This window comes from Sminthopsis crassicaudata, chromosome 5, assembly GCF_048593235.1.
Source record: "Sminthopsis crassicaudata isolate SCR6 chromosome 5, ASM4859323v1, whole genome shotgun sequence".
Classification (NCBI taxonomy): Eukaryota; Metazoa; Chordata; class Mammalia; order Dasyuromorphia; family Dasyuridae; genus Sminthopsis; species Sminthopsis crassicaudata.
The window spans coordinates 121,896,094-121,923,011 of NC_133621.1; the positions used below are offsets into that span (position 1 = coordinate 121,896,094).

Genomic DNA, 26,918 nt, shown 5'->3' on the forward strand with positions numbered 1-26,918 from the left:
TTTTTTTTCAGTCAATAATTCTTACTTCTTAGTTGGAATTCACAAGTTTTTTGTTAGAATTTTTTTTGGTCTGTTTGCTTGATCTCACAGAAGTTTTTCCCCCTAGTTTTCTTTTTTAAAGTAAAACTAGAAAGAATGAAGTTTATGTAGTATTTTTGTTTGTTTCTTCTTTTTGTTGCTTAAAGGTGATCTTTTGTCATTTTTCTGTCAGTCTTACCTATTACTGGAATTTAGAGCCTTAATTTACTCTAGATCCAAATAACATATGTACTACATATATAATTTGGTTCTTTATGTGATATATATTTAGATGAAATCTAATACACATTCCCTGAATTTAGTGGCTGCCCCTGGAAGCTGCAAGAATCTAGGTATAAGCTCCAGTATTAGATATTACATTTTTTAATCTCTCCATTAATGATATTTAAGCCTTAACTGGATAAATTAGTGGTTATTCACGCCAAAGCAGCTGGAGGGAAAGTCTCATTTTGGTCTTTTCTCCCTTTGTGTTCTTCTATAAATGAATTCAGAGTTAGGAATATAGTGATCAGCCCCTATTCCCAACCTCGTCCTACTTTGTCTTTTGAGGTTGAAATATACAGAGGATGAAAGTCCAGGATGCTTTCCTTTTATTCCTGTCCCTCAATTTGGGTCTAAATTATTGAGATTCAATGTAACTTACAGCGATTCAATGTAACAGCGATTTTGAGCTTTTAACATTGTGCCAACATAGATTCCTTTAGTTCTAAATCTGTGATCCTATGAGTTTTCAAGACATCTAGTGATGAATTATTCTAAATACATATCATTGTCATTGAATGTACTTTGAGAATTACACATATAATTATAAGGAAATTATTATAGGTATCTGTTATTTTACCTCTCAATTTTCATTTTAATCTATTTTTACATACACTGCCTTAAAACAGATTTATTTGATCTATATTTTAGTCATCTCTCAATTAATTGTTCGGAAGCTTTTCATCTGGCTCCCTCTCTCTTTTTTTTTTTTTTTCTTTGTCTACCTTACTGTCCCTGTCCAATAACAAATAAAATAGAAATAAATTAGAAAAGGAAATATGGCAGAACCAGATAATTTTTATATTTAACAATATCTTAAGTAAAAAAGATTTAGGGATCACTGAATTTTATCCTATAAATTCAGATTATAAACTTGTTACTCTATTTATTTTGAAACTGGCAATTCTTTAGGGCAAAACATTCCCTGCACAGATGGTAGTATTGTTGTAGGGAACAATGATTGTTTCACAAGTTGGGTGTTTGAGGAGGTCCTGTTTACAATAACTTGTCATGGAGGTGACAGAATTAGTGTCAGCAGATGCTATCTTTCATCTCGTTTACACTTTGGCTATTTGACAGACTGAAGAAAGAAATGCCATGTAAAAGGATAATAATCTGAAATATGGGCCGGTGTTAACACATTTTCTCTTAAAATCATCTTACATTGCATAATTGATTCATTCTTAATGTTGAAATGTAGGTTGTAAAAAATTATACCATCTGATGAAAATTAAGCAGAAAAAAGATCTTCTTTCACTGCAAAAGGGGCAAGGGGATTTAAAACCACAGTAATTCAGACATTTGTATTTGAGTGTTATTTATGAAAGCTAAGTAGAAATGGCACTCAAGTTATATATTCCACATAACTCAAATGGTACAGGAGTTTCATTTAGAGGTTCAGCATATCCCTCAGTGTTGCATGCTATACATCTTTTTTGTTTAATAATATTTCATCTCTGCTCTGGAATTATGCTCCATGTAGATTGAGTACTTTAATATAGCTTCCTCAAGAAGGAACTTTTGGAATGTCACCATTTTCTATGAATTCCTGGAAACTTTGATAGTTTTATAAATTTATTTGCAGTTGACAAAAATGAAAAAGATGCTAAAAACTTTTTGATTGTGGACTGTTTTGGTGAAAATTGGGGAGGAAAAAAAAGCTTTAACTCTTGGAGTTATAGAAAATGGTAGAAATCCTTCCTCTGCACTTTCCATATATGTCATCTCCTTGAGAGGTTGAACTAGATATGGCTTCTGAGTTCCTTTCTACTCATAAGTCTCTGATCCTTTGAACCTACACAGAAGATTCCATTGTGTTGGCTATTTTCCTTAGTTATTAACTGCCCACATATTTTATTCTTTTTTTTAAATTAAAGCTTTTGTTCTCAAAACATATGCATGGATGATTTTTCAATATTAACCCTTGCAAAACCTTGTGTTCACCCCTTTCCCTCACCCCTTCCCCTAGATGACAAGTAATCCAATATATGTTAAATGTGGTAAAAATATCAATAGATTATTCTTTAAAAAATTAACAGAATGAGAAGCAATTAAAATAAGTTATACATTCCATTCATTCATTCATTCATTATTTATCTATCTATTTATTTTTCTATTTATTCATTTATGTATGTATGTATGTATGTATGTATGTATGTATGTATGTATTCATTCAGATCTCTCATTTTATTCCTCCCAGCTTTCTAAAAATTTGGATTTTGGATTATCTGAAAGGGTGAATAGGTTACTCTGAAGATGACTGATTTTCTTAATATGTCTCATTATCTCATGATTCTCACAATGGACAGATCTTATAACATAGTATAATGAGTAATCCAGAAATTTTGGATTTGGGGATGGAGCTTTCTTATGCTATAAAGTGCTCTTATGTTTGAATATGAAAATATAACACATTTTATACCATATCAGCCATCAAAGGAAAAGGTATGCACAAGAAATTATACCTAAAGTTTCATGTATGAATTTATAAGAATGAATAATATTATAAACTTAATATAATAAATATCATTCAATTTGTGTTTAATGAAAATAAACAAGGACAACTTTACATTTTAAAAATGTACAAACTTAATTATTTAAGATTATAAAAGAAACCAATTACATTGAAATGCATTTGCCAAATTATTATTATCAAGGTCCATAGAATCATGTTAATAACTCATCTCTCCCTCCTTCCTTCTCTCTCTTCTCTTTCCTCTCTCTCTCTCTCTCTCTCTCTCTCTCTCTCTCTCTCTCTCTCTCTCTCTCTCTCTCTCTCTCTCTCTCTCTCTCTCTCACACACACACACACAAATAGTAGTATATGCACTGATTTTGTCATTGTTAGCAAAGTGGGAGAGCAATCCACTAAAATAAACCACAACTTATGACATAAGAGCCAAATCTTGGGAAGTGCCTAGGGTGTCACAATGGGAGTAATAATCCAAAATAACAAATAATAGACATTAAAACATTTCTGAGATCATCATAATTTGTGTGGTACAGTTAAATAAATGCTGAATTTGGAATAAAAAACCCCAAGATCAGATTCCCTATCTACTTTTAGGCTGTGCAATCGTTAGAACACCTGCTCTGGAGTCAGAACCTGGGTGTTCAAATTTAACTTCAGACTCTTACCAGCTGTGTGACATTGGGCAAAATAATTAGCCTTTATTTAACTAAGGCTCCTTATTTGTAAAATGGAGATAATAATAGCACCTACCTCCCAGGAATGTTGGGAAGATCAAATGAGATAATAATTGTAAAGTATGTAATACAATGGCCAGTACAATGTAAGCATATTATTATCATTATCATTATTATTAGCTTGTGGCATTGAGCTTATATTGCTATTTGTTATCTCTTTGTGCCTTGCTTTTCAAATTTATAAAATAAGAATATTTGTGCCTCTATTCTATGGGAATTTTAAAAAAGAAATCAGATGACTTATGTAAAATGTTACAATAAGTGTCTGCTTTTATTATTGTGTAATGGGGCAATATCATTAATCTCCATCAGTTTAAAAAAAGGAGATTGCCTTATAGTAGATAATATTCAATGCATATATCTCTCATTGCAAATTTTTTGAGAATCAGTTGGGAATCATTTTGTAGGTAAGCATTCACAAAATCATTTTCATTTTTGGCAGTCCGAATTGTGAGATCTCTTAAAGAATTTCCCTTAAATTTAAATATTTTTAAATAATTTCCCATTTATAGTTAGATATTTGAATTGATGTTTAAATAAACTTTGAGGGAATTGTTTCTTTATTATATCTTCACTTGTTAAAAGTTGAAATTTAAGAACATAAAAATAAATGGCATAACTTCCTTCCAGGGAATAATATTATTTTTTCTAGGTGATAAGCGATTCGTTGAAAAATTATTTATTCCTGTGAATGATATTCTATCCTATCATCATCACAAAATGCTATTAAAACCAAATGAGGAAAAAAAAAACCTAAAAATCTATGATTATTGACAATAGCTTCATGAGAATAGCATTTGAGTTCTGTTTCAATCTGTAGAGAGAATTTTCAAGCTGGGACAGGTTTGCCATTGTTGTATTATGAAAAAATACTATAGGTGGGAAAGCTCAAGGAACTTTCAGGAGTAGAATTACTTACCATATTTGTGCTCTTCTTTTAGTCTTGTTTGTGACACAGTACCTTTTTGTTCCTTTTCTGTTATTTAGATTGTTATCATGGAAGTTCAAGGTTTAAAGTCAGTTGCTCCAAATCGAATTGTTTATTGCACAATGGAAGTAGAAGGCGGAGAAAAACTTCAGACAGATCAGGCTGAAGCTTCAAGGCCACAGTAAGCTATTAAAAATGTTTTGTTTTGTTTTATTTTAATAGAAATGTGTTTTTTGTAGTGATATGTTTTCTTAACATTTTAAAATTGCTCAAGTACAGAGAATCTATATTTGACTTTTTTTCATAATGGTATTCTAATTAGAAGAATAGCTATCTTCTTGGCAGATAAAATTAGGAAATCTGATGTGTAGATGTAGAATTAATGACAAATGAATAAAATGTTTATAAATTATAATAATTTATAAGGAATATATATTATAATATATACAATAATAAGGAATGATATGTATCACTGGCATAGTGTAATATGCACAGGGGTGAAATTTTAGTGGTAAGGATGTAATAAACAACCTTTATTTGTATGTTCTATAAATGGATTTTTACAGAAGATAGCAACAAATCAGCTATGATGGTAGCATGGTTTGATGATGAGGAAAAAATTGGTTAATGACTTCACTTTCTAGCTGTCCAATCCATCAGCTCTTCTTTTTTCCACCAGAGACTGGCACATGTCACCAGAAACTGGTACTGATTTACAGTAGTCACACCAAAGAAGAACACGTCTCCAAAAATATGTGGCCCTGGGAATCCAAGAGCCCACAAAACTAAATGAACTGTATAGCTCTGTGCATGCTACAACAGGGTATAGAATTCTTTTGTTCTTGCTTATCTAGTAAACCTGCAGGTTCTATTTGGTGGACCCAAAAGCTATCTAGGAATTATTTAGAAACATAGTAATTATAGGGCTACCAGTAGTGCTAAAGCCAAGAGTGTCTTGGACTCAGATAATAGAATGAGAATTTTTTTTTTTTTTAGTTCTTGCCTGATCCTGGTAGGATTGAAATTATGATGGAGACAAGGATCATAAAATCTCATAGCTACATCCCATTTTATTTTATTTTTTTTAAATTTTATTTATAATTTTTGACAGTACATATGCATGAGTAATTTTTAATAACATTATCCCTTGTATTCATTTTTCCAAATTATCCCCTCCCTCCCTCTACTCCCTCTCCTTGATGACAGGCAATCCCATACATTTTACATGTATTACAATATAACCTAGATACCATATATGTGTGTAAATACCATTTTCTTGTTTCACATTTAGTATTAGATTCCGAAGGTATAAGTAACCTGAGTAGATAGACAGTAGTGCTAACAATTTATATTCACTTCCCAGTGTTTCTTCTCTGGGTGTAGCTACCTCTGTCCATTATTGATCAACTGGAAGTGAGTTGGATCTTCTTTATGTTGAAGATTTCTACTTCCATCAGAATACATCTTCATACAGCATTGTTGTTGAAGTGTACAGCGATCTTCTGGTTCTGTTCATTTCACTCAGCATCAGTTCATGCAAGTCTCTCCAAGCCTCTCTGTATTCCTCCTGCTGGTCATTTCTTACAGAGCAATAATATTCCATAACCTTCATATACCATAATTTACCCAACCATTCTCCAATTGATGGGCATCCATTCATCTTCCAGTTTCTAGCCACTGCAAAAAGGGCTGCCACAAACATTTTGGCACATACAGGTCCCTTTCCCCTCCTCAGTATTTCTTTGGGATATAAGCCCAATAGTAGCACTGCTGGATCAAAGGGTATGCAGAGTTTGATAACTTTTTGGGCATAGTTCCAAATTGCTCTCCAGAATGGTTGGATTCTTTCACAACTCCACCAACAATGTATCAGTGTCCCAGTTTTCCCACATCCCCTCCAACATTCATCATTATTTGTTCCTGTCATCTTAGCCAATCTGACAGGTGGCTATATCCCATTTTAAAGATCAACAAAGCAAATTTCCATTTTGCATCAAGAAGCTGAGGCACAGAGGAGTTAAATAATTTGCCCAAAGTCATAGAGACTAAGTAGTAGAACTGTGACTAACTCACAGGTCTATGGATTTCCAACCCAGAATACTTGTTACTGTATTGTGCAGTCTCCTTAAGCCTTCAAGACAAAAGATATTTGTTTTCAAAGTATCAAGGAACTGAGGTTGAAAAAATAAAAATGAAATATTTCCTGTTTCCTCAAGATACTAGTATTGTAGTGAGAAGAGAGATGAATGAATACATATAATGTTTATAATGTCCTAAGTACATTGGCAAGGACCTGAAGAATGAAGAATGATATTGAAATACAAAATAAGAGAGCTCAATTCCAGTTGGAGGATCAGGGAAAGTTTCATGGTGACACCTAAGATAGGCTATAATGAATTCCTGAATCTAGAGTTTAAGCAGACCTTAGATATAAAGTAGTCCAAATGTGTTAGAAATGTAACCTGTGGGCCCAATACTCAGAAATGCAACCTAACTAAACCAGCTTAAGATTTAATTTAGAAATATTCAGGAAAATAATACCAATGCAATAACACATAAAAATGTTAATATGTGGTATTCTAAGTTACTGCTCATCCATTTCTATTTGAGATTGACATTATTTTCTAGGGTAAACCTTTCACTTTACTTAGAAAGATTAAATGGACTTTCTTAAGATAACCTGATGAGTAAGTGGCAGCATTAATACTCATAATTTATCTCCCAGTTTTTTTGACCATTCAAAAAAGAAGCATGCATTAGGCTTTTATTATATCCTACATATGCTATTTCTTACTAGAGGTATAAATTAAAAAGTGAACTTGTATCAGTTCTTAAGGGTCTTATGTTCTGCTGGTAAGAGATATGAAAATATATGGATGTACATAAACACACAAAAATAAACACTTTAAGAACTCAAAGTATACTAGAAATGTAAATAAAAAGGTAAACTTGTATCAGTTCTTAAAGGTCTTATGTTCTGCTGGTGGAGATGTGAAAATATATGTGTGTGTGTATACATATATATATATATGTATACACACACACATATATATATATGTATACACACAACACACACACATACACACAAGAATAAATACTTTAAGAAATCAAAGTAGTCTTCTTTGGTACTAAAGAAAAGAACTGGCTATGGAGAAAGATCCTAGACCCTGAGACAGAACAGTATCACAATGTAAAGAATTTCTTTACCCTGGACTCAAAGTGACATTTTTCTTACTATTTGGGACTATGTCTTTTGGTTATGAATGTTTTCATGTCCTTCTTAAGTTGTAAGTACAAACAGAGTGTTGTACCCATTAAATTACATTTTTGGATGTACTATGTGGGCTAAAAGATTTAATCAAAAATACCCTGATTAGACTAACTCATTTGGGAATGGAATAGAGAAGGCACTAGAAACTGACAGAATGGTGGTTTCACATAGAATGTGAAAAAATGTTGAAAAAACAGGATTCTAAGAGGTAGAGGTAAAAAAATAATGCTTTGCTAGTGTGTATGACAATTAAGTCAAGGGTACTAAATTGAGAAATGTAATATTGTTTATAAGGAGCCATTAATAAGAAAGCTACTATGGTTTCACCGTGTTGTGCTTGAAAGGGAGTCACATAATTCTGGAAAGATAGACTAGGACCAAGTTATGAAGAGCTTTAAATGACAGAGGAGTTTGATCAATAAAGTATTTATTGAGTGCCAAGCATTGTGCCAAGTAGTGGTGATTAAAAAAAAAAAAGACAAATATGTCGTTTCTGACCTCCAAGGAGTCCACATTCTAATGGATGAGACGATATACAGTTAAAATATAGATAGTTATATCTATCTCTCTTTATAGATATAGATCTATATATTTATATAGAGATCTGTGTAATATAGATATAGTTATCTATCTGCATCTATATCTATATCTAAATCTATCTATCTATCTATCTATCTATCTATCTATCTATCTATCTATCTATCTAAAATATCAAATAGAAGAGGCCATATGAGCAGATCTGCACTTTAGGAAAACCACTTTAACAACTTAAGTGGAGCATGAATGGAAGGCTATTTATAGCAGTCCGGGTAAGAGGTGATGAGAGCTTGCAGCACAATAGTGTCTGTGTGATTGGAGGAAAATGGACTTATAGAAGAGGTCTTGTGAAGGTAGAAACTGACTTGGCAACAGATTGTATATGTAGGATGATTGCAAAGAGGAATCAGTGATGGCACTGATGTTGCCAGCCAGATGCCTGGGAGGATAATAGTGCCATTGACAGCAAAATGGAAATGGGAGGGGGTGCAAAGAAAATGCATATATGAAAATGAATATATGAAATTTGAGATCCCTATGGTAAATCAGGCTCAAAATGTCCACAATAGGCCGTTAGTGATTTGTATCTGGAGTTTAACAGAAAGACCAAGGCGTGTGTCTGTAAGTATGTGTGTGTACAAATCTACTTATAGAGAGAGATGGAGGGAGGGAGAAAGAGGAATAGATATTAGAATCATCTACATAGAGGTGATAATTGAGCCATGGAAACTGGTGAGATCACCAAAATAAATACAGAGGAAGAAGTAAAAGGGATATGGGACAGTGTCTGCAATAGGGTGACAAAGGGGGAGTATACCAGTGGATAGTTGGAAAGATCTAGATGAAGATCCATCAAAGAATCTGACTGAGAAGCATCAGCCATGAAGAAAGAAGGGAAACAAAAGAGGGATAGAGAGAGAGTCCCAAAAACCTAAAATATAGAGTATCTAGAAGACAGTGATTAACAGTATCAAGGACTGGATAGAAATCATAAAGAATGTGAATTGAGAAAAAGACTACTAGATTTAAGATTTACTTTACATTTGTTCCCAGTTGTGGTGACCTCACTAGCACCCTGGACATCTTAGAATCAACTGGCGTCAGGATAAGCAAAGTCTTTATTCTTGGTCTTTAGCGGTAGAAGTGAAGAGAGTGGATGCATTGGATCTCTGAGACCTCACCTCCTCTTCTCTCTCACTGAAGTGACCTTGGCAAGTCTCTCTGCACCCCATAGTCCCTCCCACAATTCTCTGTATACACCAAACTATTGGGCAGCACAGGATAATGGGAAGGGCCATTTCCCAAGCATATTCTTATAGAGTATTGTCCAATCAGTAATTAGCCTCAAGTGCTCGATTGTCCAACCCCAGTGCACTGACTCAAGAGTTTCAACCCTTTACACCCAGTGGTAATAATGAGATACTAGAGTTTATTAAGTAGGAGTGGCATGATAAAGTTTAACTACATTTTAGAAATATACATTAGCAGTGAAACAATAATTGGTATATAAACCCAGAGAACTGAGGCAAGGAGACCTATATGAAAATTCTGCAGTAGTTTAGGGGAAAGATGATAAAGGGCCTTTATTCCAGTGTTTTTTTTCTTTTTTTCTTTTCCTTGTTTTGAAGAAAAATATTTTGACAGAGATAGCTCTCTTCTGTATGTAATGTTTATAACCCAGGAATTAACCTCCCTCTGCTCTTCTCTTTGGCATTAAATTTTTGTTTAGTCCTTTTCCCCTGGATGTTCCAAATCTGGGAATCTGACATTAATAAAAGTGTGATAAAGTATATTTCTCTGCTCAGTCCTACAATCTCTGCTTGATGAAATCTTATCTATTTTAAGATCTAACTATATATCATATACTTCATGTATCTTTCCCTGATCCCCACCACATATTTCAATCTAATAGGAAAGGGTTCAACAAAATGAATCCTTTACTTTCCAGTGTGCCATCCTGGAGACTATCTATTTAGCAACTTAATTTTTCTTTATATCTTCACTCAGAATATAGCATGAGACTTAGAGTAGATGTTCAATAAATGTTTATTTAATTAAATTGAATGTCATCATTTCAAATTGTGTATCAGAAAATTGGAGTGATAATTGATTTTTATTCATGAGATCAAATTTGGAGAAGGAGAGAAAAATAGAATTATAGCTGACTACTTTCTTTAGGGGAGGGAGAGATGGTAGCCACAAATTTTCTTCTTCGCTTACCCCTGGAATCAATCCACCCCAGAATTATTGTTTTCTGTATAAATTATATTAATTAAATATTTGAATGACTTACCTTTTTGTCTAAATATGAAGCACTATAACAATAATGTATATTATTAAATATGCAAGGTTCATTGTTGCAAGCATTACTTAATTTTAGCACCAGATTTTTTTTTAAAGATATGTCCATTTCTATAGTCAATTCACTTAGTATGGACATGTCATCCCAGCTTTAAAATAATAGAGGATATATAATGAAGTAATTTGTGGATTATATAAATTGAATTCATTGACATGAATTAAAATGAATTATAAATTAGGGGTCAATATATACAGCTTTTAGAGATTTTAGAATAATAATTAACTTTTAAAAAACAGGAGATGGGTGATTTAGAATCGTCCCATCCACAATAAAAGACTGAGATAAAACTGAGCCAATGGAATTTTATTAAAGGTTCTATGGTCCTCTGCATAAAGAGGACCTCAAATTATCCTCATTCTCTGAGATGCCCGCTTCTTGTATTTATATAATGTAATACCTAAATATGCAAAAGAGGCATGGTAAATGCAGAATTACATTGGTTAATAGATGTTGCTCTTGAGGGTGAAAAATAACATTATTAGCAGGATGGTCACAGGTTGGATAAAACATGGAGCTTCACTAAGTGGTCATAAGATGGATGGATTTTTTAGGTTATGAAGGGGGAGGTGGTACAAGGTATACATAATTTTGGAGGTAGGAGAAATTTCCATATTTGACACCATCCATGCTTGATTTGATCATGGAATTTGAGCAAAACAAAATAGATACCTTTGTCAGCATTTTTGTGGTTGTGCAAGTAAGTTCTATACCTGGTTAAAAGTAATGAACATTAGATTAGGTTTGAGACTTATTCATGCATGTATACTTACATATATTTATGAAACATATACATAATGTATCACATGTAAATATATATATATATATATATATATATATATATATATATATATAATGAAATAATCACTAACAAATATTACTCTTTAGGAAATCATAATGAACTAATTCTGATTAGTATTTGAGTAGGAATTCTCATTGACATGTTTCTCATAGAGGTCTTGTTAAATAGTATCTCTATCTCCTGAGCTTTGGGGTATGTAATCTTTTGAACACTTCCTCTTTCCCCCCAAAAGGCTTCAGTTTCTCTGTATACAAATGTTCCAGAGAGGATTGTTGAAAAATGGCTTTTATGAAATGCTTACCAACCACAGCTTTTCTCAATTATATAGTTACTTTATCCTTGAATTCATCTTACTCTACAGGATGGAAATTGCATTATTTTTCATCATCATTGTAAATCATGCCTCTGACACGTTTTCTACATTTTATTGCTTCAACAATTTGGGCTTTGCTGGAGATGAATTCAGTCTTCTCTCTATTACTAATTAAAATGCTTTACTTTATCCATATTTTCCAGTAAATTGAATCAAGTTACCTAGCCACTGCAACTTTGATTCCTGTAATGTAGATTGCCTATTCAACATCAAGAGGAAGAGTACAGGTGGCTAGGCAGATGCTTTGTTGAGTCTCAGATCACTGTTATAAAAAACATCACTTTACTATTTGCTTAGTAAATTTTAGTGGTTGTAGGCTAGTTTCTGCTTCTTGGGATTTGGGTGTTTATTTTTGAGAAAGAGAGGAAATGAAGAATATTATTTAAATGCTATAAAACATCGCCCCCACAAATGTTATAATACTTTGTTATAAGCCAGTTGAGAAAAAAAATAACTAATGGGTATGGTGGGGTAGTATCTAGCCTTCAACCTATGGCTTAGTTATGGAATGACCCTCTTGTAAGAGTAGAGTGAAATTCTTACCAATTCTAAAACATGGTCTGTAGTCAGAGGGGCTTTGGAGCGGAATTGCTAAGGAATGGGATAAAACAAAAATGGATGTATGCCAGCAAGTAGATTAGGAGAAAAGTCAGCTAGCCAGGAAGAGGTCCCAAGAAAATGCTGGTTTCGACTATAGGAAATAGCATTCTGGGCAGAGACTTAATAACTCTAATCAGTGTGCTTATTAGCAGAGTCAAATGAGATGTTTGTAAAGCAATTAGTTCAGTGATTGGCACATAGTAGGTGCTTGATAAATATGTATTCTCTTTATCTTCTCTCATCTCAAGATCTTTAGGGGAAGCTAAGAGTTTTATAGACTGCTAGACATAATTTCAAATATATATATAAAATAAATATCAAATCATAAAAATAAAATCAAATTCGCCTAAATATTGAGCCTGAATTTTATTTTTGATTTCATTTAATATAAGAGGAGTTAGTCCTTTTTGTGTGTAAATCCACTAATTTTGGAAGGAAAATCTAGAATTTATGTAGTGTTACAGTTGATATTAAGCATGACAAGACTGTTCAAATGCTGTTTCATAGATAAATTACATTTCTTTAACTGCCAAATTGAAATCCTCCAGAGTTCAAAGCACGGGCCAAAAAGCCCTCTTAATTTCCTGGTAGCCCTGGTAGATGCTGATTTTTCAAATGTGTATACCACTTCTGAAAAGTCAAGGCACCAAACATTTTTAACTGGTACAACTAGTTTTGTATTTGTAGATTTGCAATTTGAAGTTTTAGTAAATGCATTTTAATGCAAATGAGTACCTGGCAAAAGAACATTTTAAGTTTTGAAAGGTAAGTATGGGGGATAAGTAAGAGACTGATATATTCAGTAACTGGAAACTTGCATAGAAAATAAACTGAAGAGGCTTATGTTTTTAAGAAGACATTTCAGTCATTGGGGCAGAACATTCAGACTCCTTTATTGTTTACTTGTGTAGGCCAAACAGAAAATGTTGCTACTTCTTCTCTAATGGGAAATTTAAAGACTGAAATACAACTACAACAATATGTCAAGATATCAAAAGGTTTTGACAGCTATAACTGAAAGCACTTCAGAATGGCAGAGCATTTGTATTCATGTTTGTGTAAATAAAGAAGCCACAGGAACTCACCTTAATTTTTTTATATTTATTTGAAATATGTTATTTTTCATTTTAATGTGTTATATCTGAATAAGTTTTCCAATCCATTTCACTTATTCGCTCTTATTATGATATAGATATAGGAAGCACATACTGTTAGGGTTTTTTTTTTTGTGTGTGTGTGTGTGTGTGTGTGTGTGTGTGTGTGTGTGTGTGTGTGAAGGGATTCAATTTAGTCATCCAAAAAGAACACAAACAAAGATCTCACATTTATGTACTATCAATCAAAAAGGATTTATTAGAGGCTGTTTTTTCCTACCATTGTGTATAGATGAATGTTTTTTTAAAATTATAGGTTTTTAAAAATTAAACCTGTGTTTTTATGTATAGAAAACTTCTCTCTGCCAGTGCAGATCACCATCCACTCTGCAACTTTAGATAGTTGCCTTAGTGACTGAGAGATTAAAAGAATAACCTGTGGTCATACTGCCAAAAGATATCAGATTGAACCTTGATCTCCTTGCTTTGAGGCAGTTAGATGGTGAATTGACTAGAACACCAGCTCTAGAGTCGAGAAGGTCTGAGTTTAAGTCTGGCTTCAGACATTCATTGGCTAGCTGTGTGCCCTGGACAAGTCCTATTGAATAAAATAGCAACATAACTAGAGAAAGTGCTCAGGTATCATTGCTAATTAAGCACCTATTAGGTGCCAGATACTGGGACTACAAGAGCTGAGTCCTTACATTCAAAGACTTTACATTCCCCAGAGAAGATGACACATGTTTGTTTATGTGCCTATCGGTATGTATACATATAAGCAAAAAATTAGAGATTGAAATAAGACTCATGGAATTTTAATAACTAATATTACATAGCTGTTTAAAATTTGCCAAGCATTGTTTTCTGACTATATTTTTGAGATAACCCATTTTGCAGATAAGAAAAGTAAGATTTTAAAAGACTTTGACTTGCCTATGGTAAGAGAATTAGAAAGTTGTTGGAAATAGGATTTAACTCCAGCAATTAATTTTGTGATTTTCCAATAAATTGCCAAGGTGTGTAAGATATTACTGGAACTACTGTCAAAGACACTGCCTGGAATTTTTCTACTACATCTGTTAAATACCAGTGTTTCCTTTAATGGGATATATTTTTATCATTGGTCACTTGGACGGGTTTGGCAAACTGAACCACTCTGAATAAATAGACAGGTTTGTTGAAGAGAGGTGAGCAAATTCTTTTCTAGTGGGAACTTGTAAGCACATAGAGTTTGAGGAAAATTTTAGATTCAGTAGAAACATATAAAGCCTTCAAAAATAATTTATATAAATTTATAATACCCTTAATAGTATTGTGAGATAGGGGGAGTGCTACATCTGGTGTTGGGGGAAAGTAGGCAGCACAATGAATAGAGGGCTGGACCTGAACTTAGACTTGGTTTTGTTAATTGAAATCTAGTTTCAGATTCTTACCAGCTGCATGACCCTGGATATGCCACTTAACTGTTTGCTTCAGTTTCCTCATCCATGAAATGAGATGAAAATGGCAAACCGCTCCACTGGCTTTGCCAAGAAAACCCCAAATGGAGTCACAAAGAATTGGCCATGACTCAAAAATAATTCAACAATATATTTGTTTGTTAGAGGAGCAGGCGGGAGCCAGAAAGATTGAATTACTTAGAATTTATGTGATCCAACAAATTGTTTTTTTTTTGAAGTATTAATTTCCTCATTAGTAAGGGACTGGCAGGGGGAAGAGAGAGGGGGAAGGGGCAAGGGGAAGGAGAAGGAGAAAAAGAGATAGACAAAGACAGAAACAGAGACAGACAGGGAGAGAGACAATATGAACTTAAAATTTAACAAAAATAAATTAAATTAAAATAAATAGGAGGGAAAAAACCAAACTTAAGAATTTTTACTCAATGACTTATAAGACCCTAGTTCTCAATCTATAATTTCTCTGTTAAGCTAAAAGACATATGAGTATCCTTACAAAGGGGTTGGAATCTTCTACTTCTCTAAGACTTAGTTAGACCTACCTTAACAGAAAGCCTCATGGCTTCCCAGTTCCTGACACAGAGAGAATAAGATGTTGCTGTTTTCCCTTCAGAAAGACAAAGTGAAGAGAAACAGTGTGGTTGTGTTTTCTCTTAGAGGCAGTAGGAAGCCACTAGACATTTTTTAATAGAGGAGTGATGTAGTGAAATCTGTATTTCTAGAATATCAGTTTAGAGTGCTGGGAAGGATAGAAAAGAAGCTTTAATAAGAAAGACTTATTGAATAAAGTGGGAATATATTTGAGAGATGTGATTGAAGATCTGACAATTTATTGGAAATGGTAGGTGAGAGAGAGGAATGAAGGAAAGTTGACATCAAATTTGATACAATGAGACAGACAGGCTTGGAAGGTAAATGAATGATTGCAACAAGATATCCCTCAAAACAAATTGGAAATTTTGAAGGATAATTTTGGGAAGAAAATGATGTACTAATTTAGGTATGTTGAGTTCTATGTCCCTATAGAGAATACTTATTTATTCAGTACACAACAGATAATGCAGAACTAGTGTTCCCAAGAGAGATGATGTTTGCCCATAGTAATTTGGGAATCATATCCCTTGAAAAATGCCCCATCTTAATGAGTTAGACTAAGATGATCTAGCAAAGAAGAAAAAGAAGACATTGTCGGATAGGTAGAAGGACTAAGAAAGTTAATGTTACAGAATCTAAAAGGTAGGGTGTCCAAGAGGAGGAGATAAAGGAGGTTTTTAATAGCATCAAAAACTGGAGAGGTGAAATGGAGTGAGAATTTACTGAGAAAAGATCATTAAATTGGTCAGTTGTTAGATCTTTGGAGAAAGAAATTTCACTTGAGTGGTATGGTCCAAAGCCACCAGATTGGAAGGGATTGAAAAAATAGAGATGACTCTGTTGGACAGAAATCTCAGTATAATTCAAGTGTGAGATGTTGGCCAAAAGTTAACATGATCTTGTTCTACTTTTAGGAACAAAGTTTACAGGAAGAAGGAGGTGATGGTCCCCATCCCTCTCTTCTCTGCCCTGGTCAAACTGCATCTTTTTAATTTGGGGCTTCACATTTTGAGAAGACCAGTGATAAACTGGATAGCATCCAGGGTATTGAAAGATCTTGATTCCATATCACAAACAGATGAGTTGAACAAAGAACTTGTTGAATGAATATATGAAAGAAACTAAATGTGTTGGTTAAAAATAAAGCAGAAGAAAAAATAATTCAGTGAAATTGAAAAATTGGGTGGGGTTATGAGGAGTTCATAGAATTAATAATCAGGTCATAGACAAACATAATAGCTATAAGGAAAGGGAAATGAAGTGAGTATAAAAGAGATAGTATATAACAAAAAAGCAAAAATACTTATTCTAGTGCAATTAGGTGGCTTTAATAGACTCTTATCTCTTATCTTTACTTTCATATTCTCTCCTAGGAAAATTACATAACTTATCTCAAACACAGATCCCTCATATACAAAATGAGCTTAATAAAAGCATCTCCCTCACAGAATGTTATAGGAATTAAATGAGATCAAATCAAATGAGATGACAGATATAAAATGCTTTCCAAATATTAAAGTATATATAAATGTTAGCTACTATTCTTAATATTTTAATAGTGTTTTTACCTGTCTAGAAAGAGGCACTATGATGTAATGCAAAGACTACTGGGTTCAGAATTAAGAGGACTTGGGTTTTAAATCCTGGGGTCTTGACATTGTACTCTGTGTAATTTGGTAGGGGAAGTCACTTAACCCATCTGAACCTCATTTTTATTGACGTAGAAAAATATAGATTGGAGCATATATATCCTAAAGTCACTTCTTATTCTAAATTTCCTGATTCACAGAACTTATTCTTTGTCTGGAGATTATTGTTTGCTTTGTTTTGCTTTGCTTTGCTTTTTTGAGATGGTCATACTTTTCATATGTCTAAGACAACATGTTGTTTTTTTTTTTCATTTGTCTATTTACTTTCAGATTTTTATCATATACCTCTGAAAACCCAGGAATGTAATGGCAGTATCTATATTTGGGCTTGAGTAGTACTGGAAAAAATTAGACAATTTCTTGAGATTGAGGGAACCTTCTTCTTTCCTCCCTTCCTAGCTCCCTGGCTTAAATAAGTTGTTGTCTGTATTCTTCTAGTGATTTTGTTTCATGGCTTTGCATTATCATCTTAGGGCTAAGCTTATGACTATCTTTTAAGCTTAAAAAGTTGATTTCCCAAAGAAAGTCACATTTTTCAGCATGAATAATACCCAAGTGTCAGCTATCAGTGAAAGCATTCTGCAGTTGTCATATGTTTACTCAAAAAAAAAAAAATCAGTCTTGTTTCACACATTATGTCAACAGAGATTTATATTGGTTATGGTAAAATGTGGCTGTCAAAGTGTTTCAGGGTTTGTGTGATGTACCATTCTATAAATGCTGACAGTAACTCTGCAGCTGTATTTTCCATATTGGCACAGTATATTAATATTTAATGTACAGTACACTATCCTCTCATGCTCTTCTTGGCGATTTATTGAACTGAACTTTAGCTCAAAGCTCTCATGAACAGTGAAGTGTGGATCCAAATAAGAAAGCTCAGAATTGAATAGTTTAAGTATTGGGGCAAAACATAATTCAAATCCAGGAATTTTGACTAAAATAAAGCAAGAAATATATTGGTGTCTTTCTCTTGGCAATCTTCTGCATGTTATAGGCATTCAAGTTACATTATGCAAGATTTCCAGCTTGAAAGTAACCTTGATAAATCAGAGATCCAGGAAGTACACAGTCAATAAAATGAATTCATATTGTTCTCCGTTTTCAAACTGTGCCTGTGAAATCCATTGAAAAATAATATGTAAATAATTGGAAAGTACATCTTAATTGAAATCTATATAATTTTATATGAGATTCACAATGTTTAGAATACATTCTAATTCTTATGCCCAGTGAACTCAAGTTTAACAAAATTTTAACCACATAGGTAGGCTTTAAAATAGTTAATAATAAAGATTGTGGAAGTAAAATTTATAAGAATAGGAACTTTAGTTAAATATAAACAAAGTAAGTTATTAATTACATTCTGGATAATTTATACTTTTTTAGTCAAATAGGTGATTATATACACATTAAAATAGGTATTAAATATTAAAATACGTGATTACTATATTCCAGGCATTATACACACATTAAATGCAAAGAAAATAGATCTTTTGGGTTTTTGGTATGCTATAATATCAAAAATTTGACTTGTCTCAGAACTTCCAGTTTTTCTTCTATATTTGCAATGCTGTATACAGTTCTAAATTCTGGAAACACCTATTATGTGTACAAGTTAAACTGCTAGCTGTTGGAAGCAAACAGTAGGGCACCAACTCTGCCCTCAAGGCTTGTATATTGTAAACTCAGGAAAGATACATACATAAATAACTATGATAAAAGATATGAGGGCAAAGAAGAGGTTTTGGTCAGTGCTAATGGAAAAATGAGGAAATCATTTCCATTTTGGGATACAGATAGGAAATAGTAAAAGAGGCTTCATGAAAAAAGTTTCAAATTAAATGGGCCCTTCATATTCCTGGACAGTGGGAGAAGACAGCCCCTGGGTGTTAAATGAGGTATATTACTGAATTTTGTATGAAGTAGAGAGTACTCTTATGTTTTTAGTTGAAAACATTTTATTAAAAATCACATATCCTTATGTATTTTCACATTCATCTCATGATCCTTGTCATTATTCCTAAGGTCTTTTGGTTACTATTATTATTTTTACTTTTGGAAAGTAACTCAATTAAAGAATGGTAATTTGAATTACTTTCAAATTTTGTAATTAAAATAAACAACTAAGTTGGTTTTCTTAAGGGATATAAATTGTCCTGATCCTCCTTGATGTCTCCCTGTCTTCTCCTCTTGAGATACCTGAACTATTATTGACCGTCAGTTGATATGTTTCTTCATTAGTTGATCACATGTACCTCACTGGTTACCCAGCTTAATTTTTGCCAAGTACTCACACAAAACAAGTGTTCTTATCGAAAGGAATAGTTGGTTAGCAATATGAAAGATTTTTTTTTGATTAGTGAATAAAAATTTTTTATATTAACCACTTAAATTTCATATTTACCTGTCCACTCATTTTTAGTTTCTCTTCTAATTTAGGGGAAACATCAACTAAATAAGTCCTCCTTTAAAGTTTATAGTCAACTTTTGAAAGTTAAAATTCATTCTATAATAGTTTCTCTTTATATAAGACTTTTTGAAGGATATTTGAGGATTTTCTCTCAGCTTCCATATGTGAAAACATGAGGAGACATCATATTCCATTCATCTTTTTTAAGGTGAAAAAATGTAATATAGGTCACATATAGCTTCTAACATAGTCTTGTAACCAACTCAAGGAAGAAAAGAGATGGGTAGCAAACATTGGGGAAACTATTCCCACCCCTTGCTGAGAATAAAAATGAAGTCCACATCAAGTGTCAATTAAGTATCAGCCAAAGTCATATCAAGTACTGGGATTTCTTTGAAATACTGAATCCAAGAGGATTAATAATAAGATATTAATTAAGAATGATTAATAAGAAGAAGACATAGGAAGGGAATTTCAGGAACAGTGATTTAGCTAACATAGTAAGAGATTAAGAAGCAAAACAATGAGCCTGTGATCATTGTCAGTTTTATTTACTCAACTCCAGTCCCTAAACCTTCAGTATTTTATAATGGTCACTTATGTTACCTACCTGACACTGATGTACCATGATGTCACAGATGAAGTTCACTGTGACTGCCCAAATTTAGCCACACTAGCAAGAGCCTGGGCTCAAAGGATGACAGACAAACAATTAGGCAGGCGTTAGAAAAATACAAAATGTCTGTCTTCATCTCAGAGAGAAAACTTTATTGGTACTCTTACATCAACACACAACTGTTGACCATAATAAAAGTGAAGAATTGATCAATTTTGAGAAGTTGCTGAATTAATGTTTCTGGCTCAGATTCCCTTCTTGAGGAAGAATTCAAGACTGGCAAAATGATCTACAGTAAAAGTTCACCTGGATCAAGTCTGTGCAATGTCCTCTGTGTTCAACTGTTTCATTTTTGTCAGTTTGCCACATCAAAGTACTTACTGACAGATGATGGCAACATCAGAATCCTAATAAATTTGGAAAAATTTGGCAAGAGTTCATTTTAGTATTTGCAAAATGGCAAGTTCTACAAAGCTCTGCCAAAATGATTCTCTTATGTTTTTTATTAGTTTCTACATTTTCTGATATTTTGCATTTAAACAGGTATATAATATATCTAGTATAAAATCTGTAGAAAATTATGTATCCAAATTATATTATAATTGAAAGTTTCAGTTTTTCCTAAATAAAATTTATAAATTTACCCTCTAAATCTTCAGTTAAAAACTTTGCACAAAATGTTTTTTTTCCATTAAAATGAGTGACAAATAGCTGAATGCTAATATAAATTTTAAACAAATTCACCATTTAATTAACACCTCAAACTCAAAGTTACATTTTCATTGCAAGAGGCTACAATCTATTATTTCTCTTGGTGCAGTATGTAGTGTTTCAGGATACAATCATGCCATAATTCTAATGCTTGTCTACCTTCTGTATTTCTGACGTTAAATCACTTTATAAGTAAAATCTAAGTTATAATTTCATAATTTAAGAAACAAAATTTCACAATTTTCTGGGATTAGGATAAGGGCTGTATTCTATCCTTATAGCATTTGGGATTTTTTAAGTTATATCCTGTATTTTGAAGCCTAAATTCATAGTTCAGATAATAAGCACTAAGCTATGTTTAAGATTTTGATTATAAATAGCACTGCTTAAATATGTGTCCCTATTCTCTAATCAATTTTTGTGTTACATAAATATTAAGTTATGCTACTATTATTAAGAATTACCCAAGGCAGAAGTTTACTTGATTTATTTGTTTAGTAACCTTCCTAACATTTGATATTCTAATTTCTATTACCAAATAGTCTGGCAAAATTATATCCTTCCCATTTATGTCTTTGAGAATATATATAAGCATTTTTCAAACAAACCCACTAACCTTGCTAGTAACTTTTATTACTCACCAATTTGTAGAACCCCTAGCTTGGATGCGTCACACTAAGCCTTACCTTGTTGCTGTCTCCAAATGCGGAAGGAGAAGAGAAAACAGATGTACTTTGGGAAGGAAAAGAGGAAAGAACTATGCTAATGACTTCATTTGAATGGCCATAGGACTGTGTTTTGATTTTGTTTTATTAGCCTAATGTGATACAATATATGAATGTCTATTTTGCCATCATGTATTTTTAAATCATTCTGCAAAATTAATACATAGGCAACAAGTTTTAGAATTAATCATATCCTGTAGATTCATAGAAAGTAAAATTATATTTTATTTTATGTCACCATTTTCATAAATTAGGCACCATTTTGGGGAGGAAAAGAATAATTTATATAATTAAATATATATAATCTATATTTATATAATTTATATTATCAATAATATATAAAATAAAGATAATAATAATTTAGATACTTCATAGGTGAACAGTGAAGTCTGGAAGGTCATGGTTTATGCACCAAGATTTGAAACCTCACTCACATTGTAGGTTTTTGTCAGCCAATTAAGAAATCAGGCAGCTAAGTGGCACAGTGGATAGAAAACCAGGCCTGGAGTTAGGAAGGCTCATCCTTAGTTCAAATCTGACTTCAGACACTTAGTAGTTGTGTGACCATATTATACAATGACCAGTTATGATGGACATAACTTTCCAGCAATGAGTTGAGGATAGTTCCAGTGATTTTGTGATGGAGAGAGCCATCTGCATCCAGTAAGAGGGCTGTGGAAATTAAGTGTGGGTCATAACATCGCATTTTCATTCTTTTTGTTGTTGTTTGTTGCATTTTGTTTTCATACTCATTTTCTTTCCTTTTTGATCTGATTTTCCTTGTGCATCAAGAAAATTGAGTAAATATTTTTACATATATTGGATTTAACATATATTTTAACATGTATAACATAAAAAAATAAGAAAAAGAGAAAAAAAAAGTAGTTGTGTGCAAGTCATTTCATTGCCTCAAGTTTTTTTCTGTAAAATGAGCTGGAGGAGGAATGGCAAACCACTCCAGCGTCTTTGCCAAGAAAACCCCAAGTAGGGTCTCAAAGAGTCAAACATAACTGAAAAACAAGAGCGCAATTGTAAGAAATCATATATAAAATGTTTCAGTAACCTAGTGTACACATTTTTAAAATTCCTCTTAATAGGACCAAAACCTGCAGAGGAAAAAGGGGCAAGTCAATTTCAGGTTAAAAATGGTTCTTAAATGGGAAGAGTAATTCACTGTATCATCTGATAGGTTTTGGCTTAAGAGGAAAATTATATTGACTGGAATCTGTCAGTAAAATTCAGTAAGCCTTAGTAAAACCTCAGAGAGAAGTTCATTATCCTAAAACTAGATTCCTAGAGATAAAGCTACAGATCCGCTCTGAGATAGCTAGCCAGAAGGCTGAAGATTTTGCATTTTGTTCTTGATGCAAAAGGATGCTCTATGCCCCAGTTCCAATTTTGCAAAGTGAAAATACCATAGTAATCTTTTGTTCCCCTTTAAACATCCAGAAAATTTGTATAGCTGCAGCAGTGTTTTAAAGATTATTTAAAACATTTCAACAAATCATTTAGCATTTCTTGAATAATGAAGTGTTTAAAAGCAAGTTAATGTTTTCAATACTCATAACATAATAGTCATAAAATAAAAGGATATCTTTTCAAGAGGATGTATCAGGGCAACAAAAGTAGAACATTATATTTACGTAAATTAAATATGCTTTCTTTCATGTTAGTAATTTCAAATAATATTAATTCACATTCTTTAATTTTATATGTTTCTTTGAGAGCTTAGAAATTGATTGGTAGAACTCATATCTTGGTTGTCTATATAAAATAAAATTTTATTTTTCACATAATTATATATCCAGATATGCACCTAAATTTAACATGTTCATGTAGATAAATGCCATGATTAAATAACAGAAAATGTTTCTCTCTCCCTTTTCCCTTTAGAAAGCAGATTTACATACTCGGAACAATAAAGAAAGCTGTCAACTCTGTCTTTAGAAATCATGCATGTTTACATTGAAAAATTGCTGTGTTATTTGACTGAAGGAATATAAAGGCATAATTAAATTTTGTAATTCCTTCAAAGGAATAAATGTGCCAAATATACTTTGTTATTTGACAAGCAAACATAATATCTGCCAGACATCAAAAGTGAATTGTCTAGAACTGTTTCTTAACAAATTATGATAATTTTGGGATCTCATGTGCTGGAAAAGTTGGCATTTGTCTCATAGAAATTTAATTTTATTTACAAGCTTATTTTTAAAGATGGAAAAATTATCAGTTTTCACACTCTAATCATAAAAATCCATGTAACATTTGATATTTGTAACATAATCTAAAATTTATATTAATCATAATACAAAAATTCTAGGTGTAGGTTAGCTCTACACCATCCTAGTCAGTCCTGACAAGCTGTTGCCCTGACTTTAGTGAGATAGACTCAACATCACTGCAAGTGAGGAAAAGGCTCCATTGTCAATTACGATCATTGAAGTTCTGAATCAATAAGGGAAAATGATCCATATAGAACTCGGCATCCACAGGTCAGTGAGTGAGAGAAACCCACACAGTGGACAATAAAGTAATGCTTTTAAAGGAAGCCAGATATATCTTCATGGTGATTTACTAGCAATGAAGTAATCACATAAGTTCAAGATGATACTAAATTCCATGAAATGGCACTATCTTTGTGTTACTATAAGTGACTACATTTATAATAATCTTCAGTTTCAGAATTCTTTCAAAACATAGTCTTAAAGTGAAGTCTTAATAAGACTTTTCAGAGTTCTAAATATCTTAGATGATATTTAAGTGTTTGGAAAAAATCATCCAAAAATGATACCAACTTCAAGTCTGTGTTACCATGACTACAAGAAAATAGTTTTGCTTTAAATTCACCAAAGTGAGAGTAAATCAATCCCACATGTACAGCATGTTTTCAGTGGATGAGTATCAGTGAACTTACAGAATGCCAAAGAACAGTAAAACAAACAAATATAATACTGTCCCAGTCAATGTGGTAAAACCCCAAAGCTTATTCTAGGCCATTTCTCTCTCAGAAGAGAGAAGTAAAGTGGAAGAAACATTTCTAGTCTTAAGTTTTGTGATTGTTGCTCTTTATCTGATTTTGTATGCAAAACATATGGTGTCTGGCATGTAATAGGTACTTACTAAATCCTAATTTATTGTTTCATCTCAGAACCATCTGTGAAGACTTATCTTTGATAGTTTTTCCCCCTAACTTGATATGAAAGCTCATATTGGAAATTCACATTGATTGTAGAAGATAGAAATAGAGCCCAGCAGAAATCTTTTCCTTTAATTTGAGATGTGGATATCAAAGCTGAAAAGATCAATCAAATATTTTTGAGTACTTATAATTTTCAGATTATTATGCTATATATGATTACAATTGATAGTTCCACACTACTCTACCTTGCTCAGATACATTCATAAGCATCATGTTCATTTCTGAGTACCACATTTTAGGTGAGTCATTAATAAACTAGAGAGTGTCTAGAGGATGGTAATAGTATGGAAAAGGGCCTTGTCCTTCTGTAATATTAGGTGAACATCTAATATGAAGAATTGAGTCTTGATTAGTCCACAGGATTTTGGAGTAGACATGATAGTTGACTTCAGGAATTTCATGGGCTATTAAAGCAAAGCAAAACACCTGTCAGGTTGTTCTAGTTAATGGACCAACTATATGGTTTGCAGTTTGGGTCATTTAAGGGAACTTCCTTGAGTGCTTAAATTTACAAATTTAATGCCAAGAGGAGAGTCTTCTAACAAACTTATCCTAGAGTAATCCCATACTTGCTTCAATAGCAGAGGACAAGGAGTTGATCAATGTTGGCTGCCTTATAATAGCAAAAAAAGAAGTAAAAGCAAGAATTAAAATGATTGCAATCTCTTACCTAAAGGATGGAAGAATGCTTGAATCATCTACAGATATTAAGATCATAAACCAAGATCTTAGAGGTCATTAATTTCAACTTCTACCATCATTTAATTTACAAGATGAGACTTTAGACCAAAAAACCTTAACTTATATGCCCAAAGTCACACAGATAAAAAAAGACAAAAGCAGGATTGAAACTTGGGTTCTGTGACTATAATTTAAGTACTCTTCTCACTGTAAGATTCTGGTTCCCAGAAATAGAAGATTCTGGTGGTGAAGCTACTTTGTCCTTGAACATGATTAGTTCAATTTCAAATATATTTTGGAAGTAACAAGAAGATAGCCAAGTAAAGATTTCTGCTTTCTCTAGGTAAGTAGTCAATAAACAAATACTCATTAAACAAGGTAAAAAAATAACTTCTTCCCTCAAGGATCTTATATGCTAATGGATAAATATCATCTAAATAAAAAGGTAAATGGAAAATGAAAGAAATGTAATTTTTACATTTCAGGTTTCTTTAGAGAAAGAACTATGCTTTATATTATCTTTGTATCCTTATACCAAATAAATGTTTATTTGATTTTTATTAACCTGAATTAGATACAGAGCTTTTTTTTATATCAGGACTAGGGTTGAAGACTTAATATTCATTACTGAAGTAGTGATAATTGAAACTGTGAGCAATAGGATCACTTCACTAAGAGGTTAGAGAGGAAAAAAAGCATAGTAAGTAAAGATTAAGTTTTAATAAACATTCCAGAATTAGATGATTGGAAGAAAAATAAGAGATTGCAAGGTAGAAATAAAAAAAAAGACTTAGCAGAGAAGAAGAAATCTTAGGCAAGTTCAGTGACATGGCAGTCAAGGAATGACTGAATAAATTACAGGGAGTGGAACAGAGAATTACTAAGGATTCAAAATCATTTTTAAAAGAAATATAAAGAATGTGGAAGCAAGAACAGATAACACAGTGAATGTAAGAGCATGGTATTTTGAGACAAAAAGCGAAACAAATGTTAAAGTTTTGGAAAAGCTGTATAAAGGAAGCTAACAATAACAACCAAAAAAGAGAGGTTTGTTTATATTGCTTTTAGCTATATTGGTAAAATAAGAGGATCAGATAAGTGATAGAATCTATTCTTATGGTGGATGACATGATGGTAATGGAAAGTTCCTATTCCTGCTTGTTTTCTAATTATTGTCATTCTTCCATTTTGTCTGTAAAGGGAAATGATCTTTGCCCTGGAAGTGATAACAAAAAAAAAAAAAAGAAAAGAAAAAAAAAGAAAACATTTGCAAAGACTTGATATTCAAAGTACATGAAGAGGTAATAAAAGAGGATCTATTTGCACTTTAGGAATTCAAGTTACCTGGCCCAGATGAAATACATCCTTAGATCCTGAGAGAACTAGCAGATGAAATTGCT

The 26,918-nt window shown here is 32.6% G+C and overlaps 1 protein-coding gene across 5 annotated transcripts in view; it reads left to right on the forward strand.

Annotated features, from left to right (window-relative positions):
* Window positions 1-26,918, forward strand: part of CADPS2 (calcium dependent secretion activator 2) — a 714,206-nt gene that overhangs the window by 342,402 nt on the left and 344,886 nt on the right. For all 5 annotated transcript variants that reach the window (XM_074268127.1, XM_074268122.1, XM_074268124.1 and 2 more), the window contains one exon: window positions 4,494-4,615. In XM_074268127.1, the coding sequence (XP_074124228.1) occupies window positions 4,494-4,615 (122 nt within the window). The remainder of the gene's footprint in view (window positions 1-4,493; window positions 4,616-26,918) is intronic.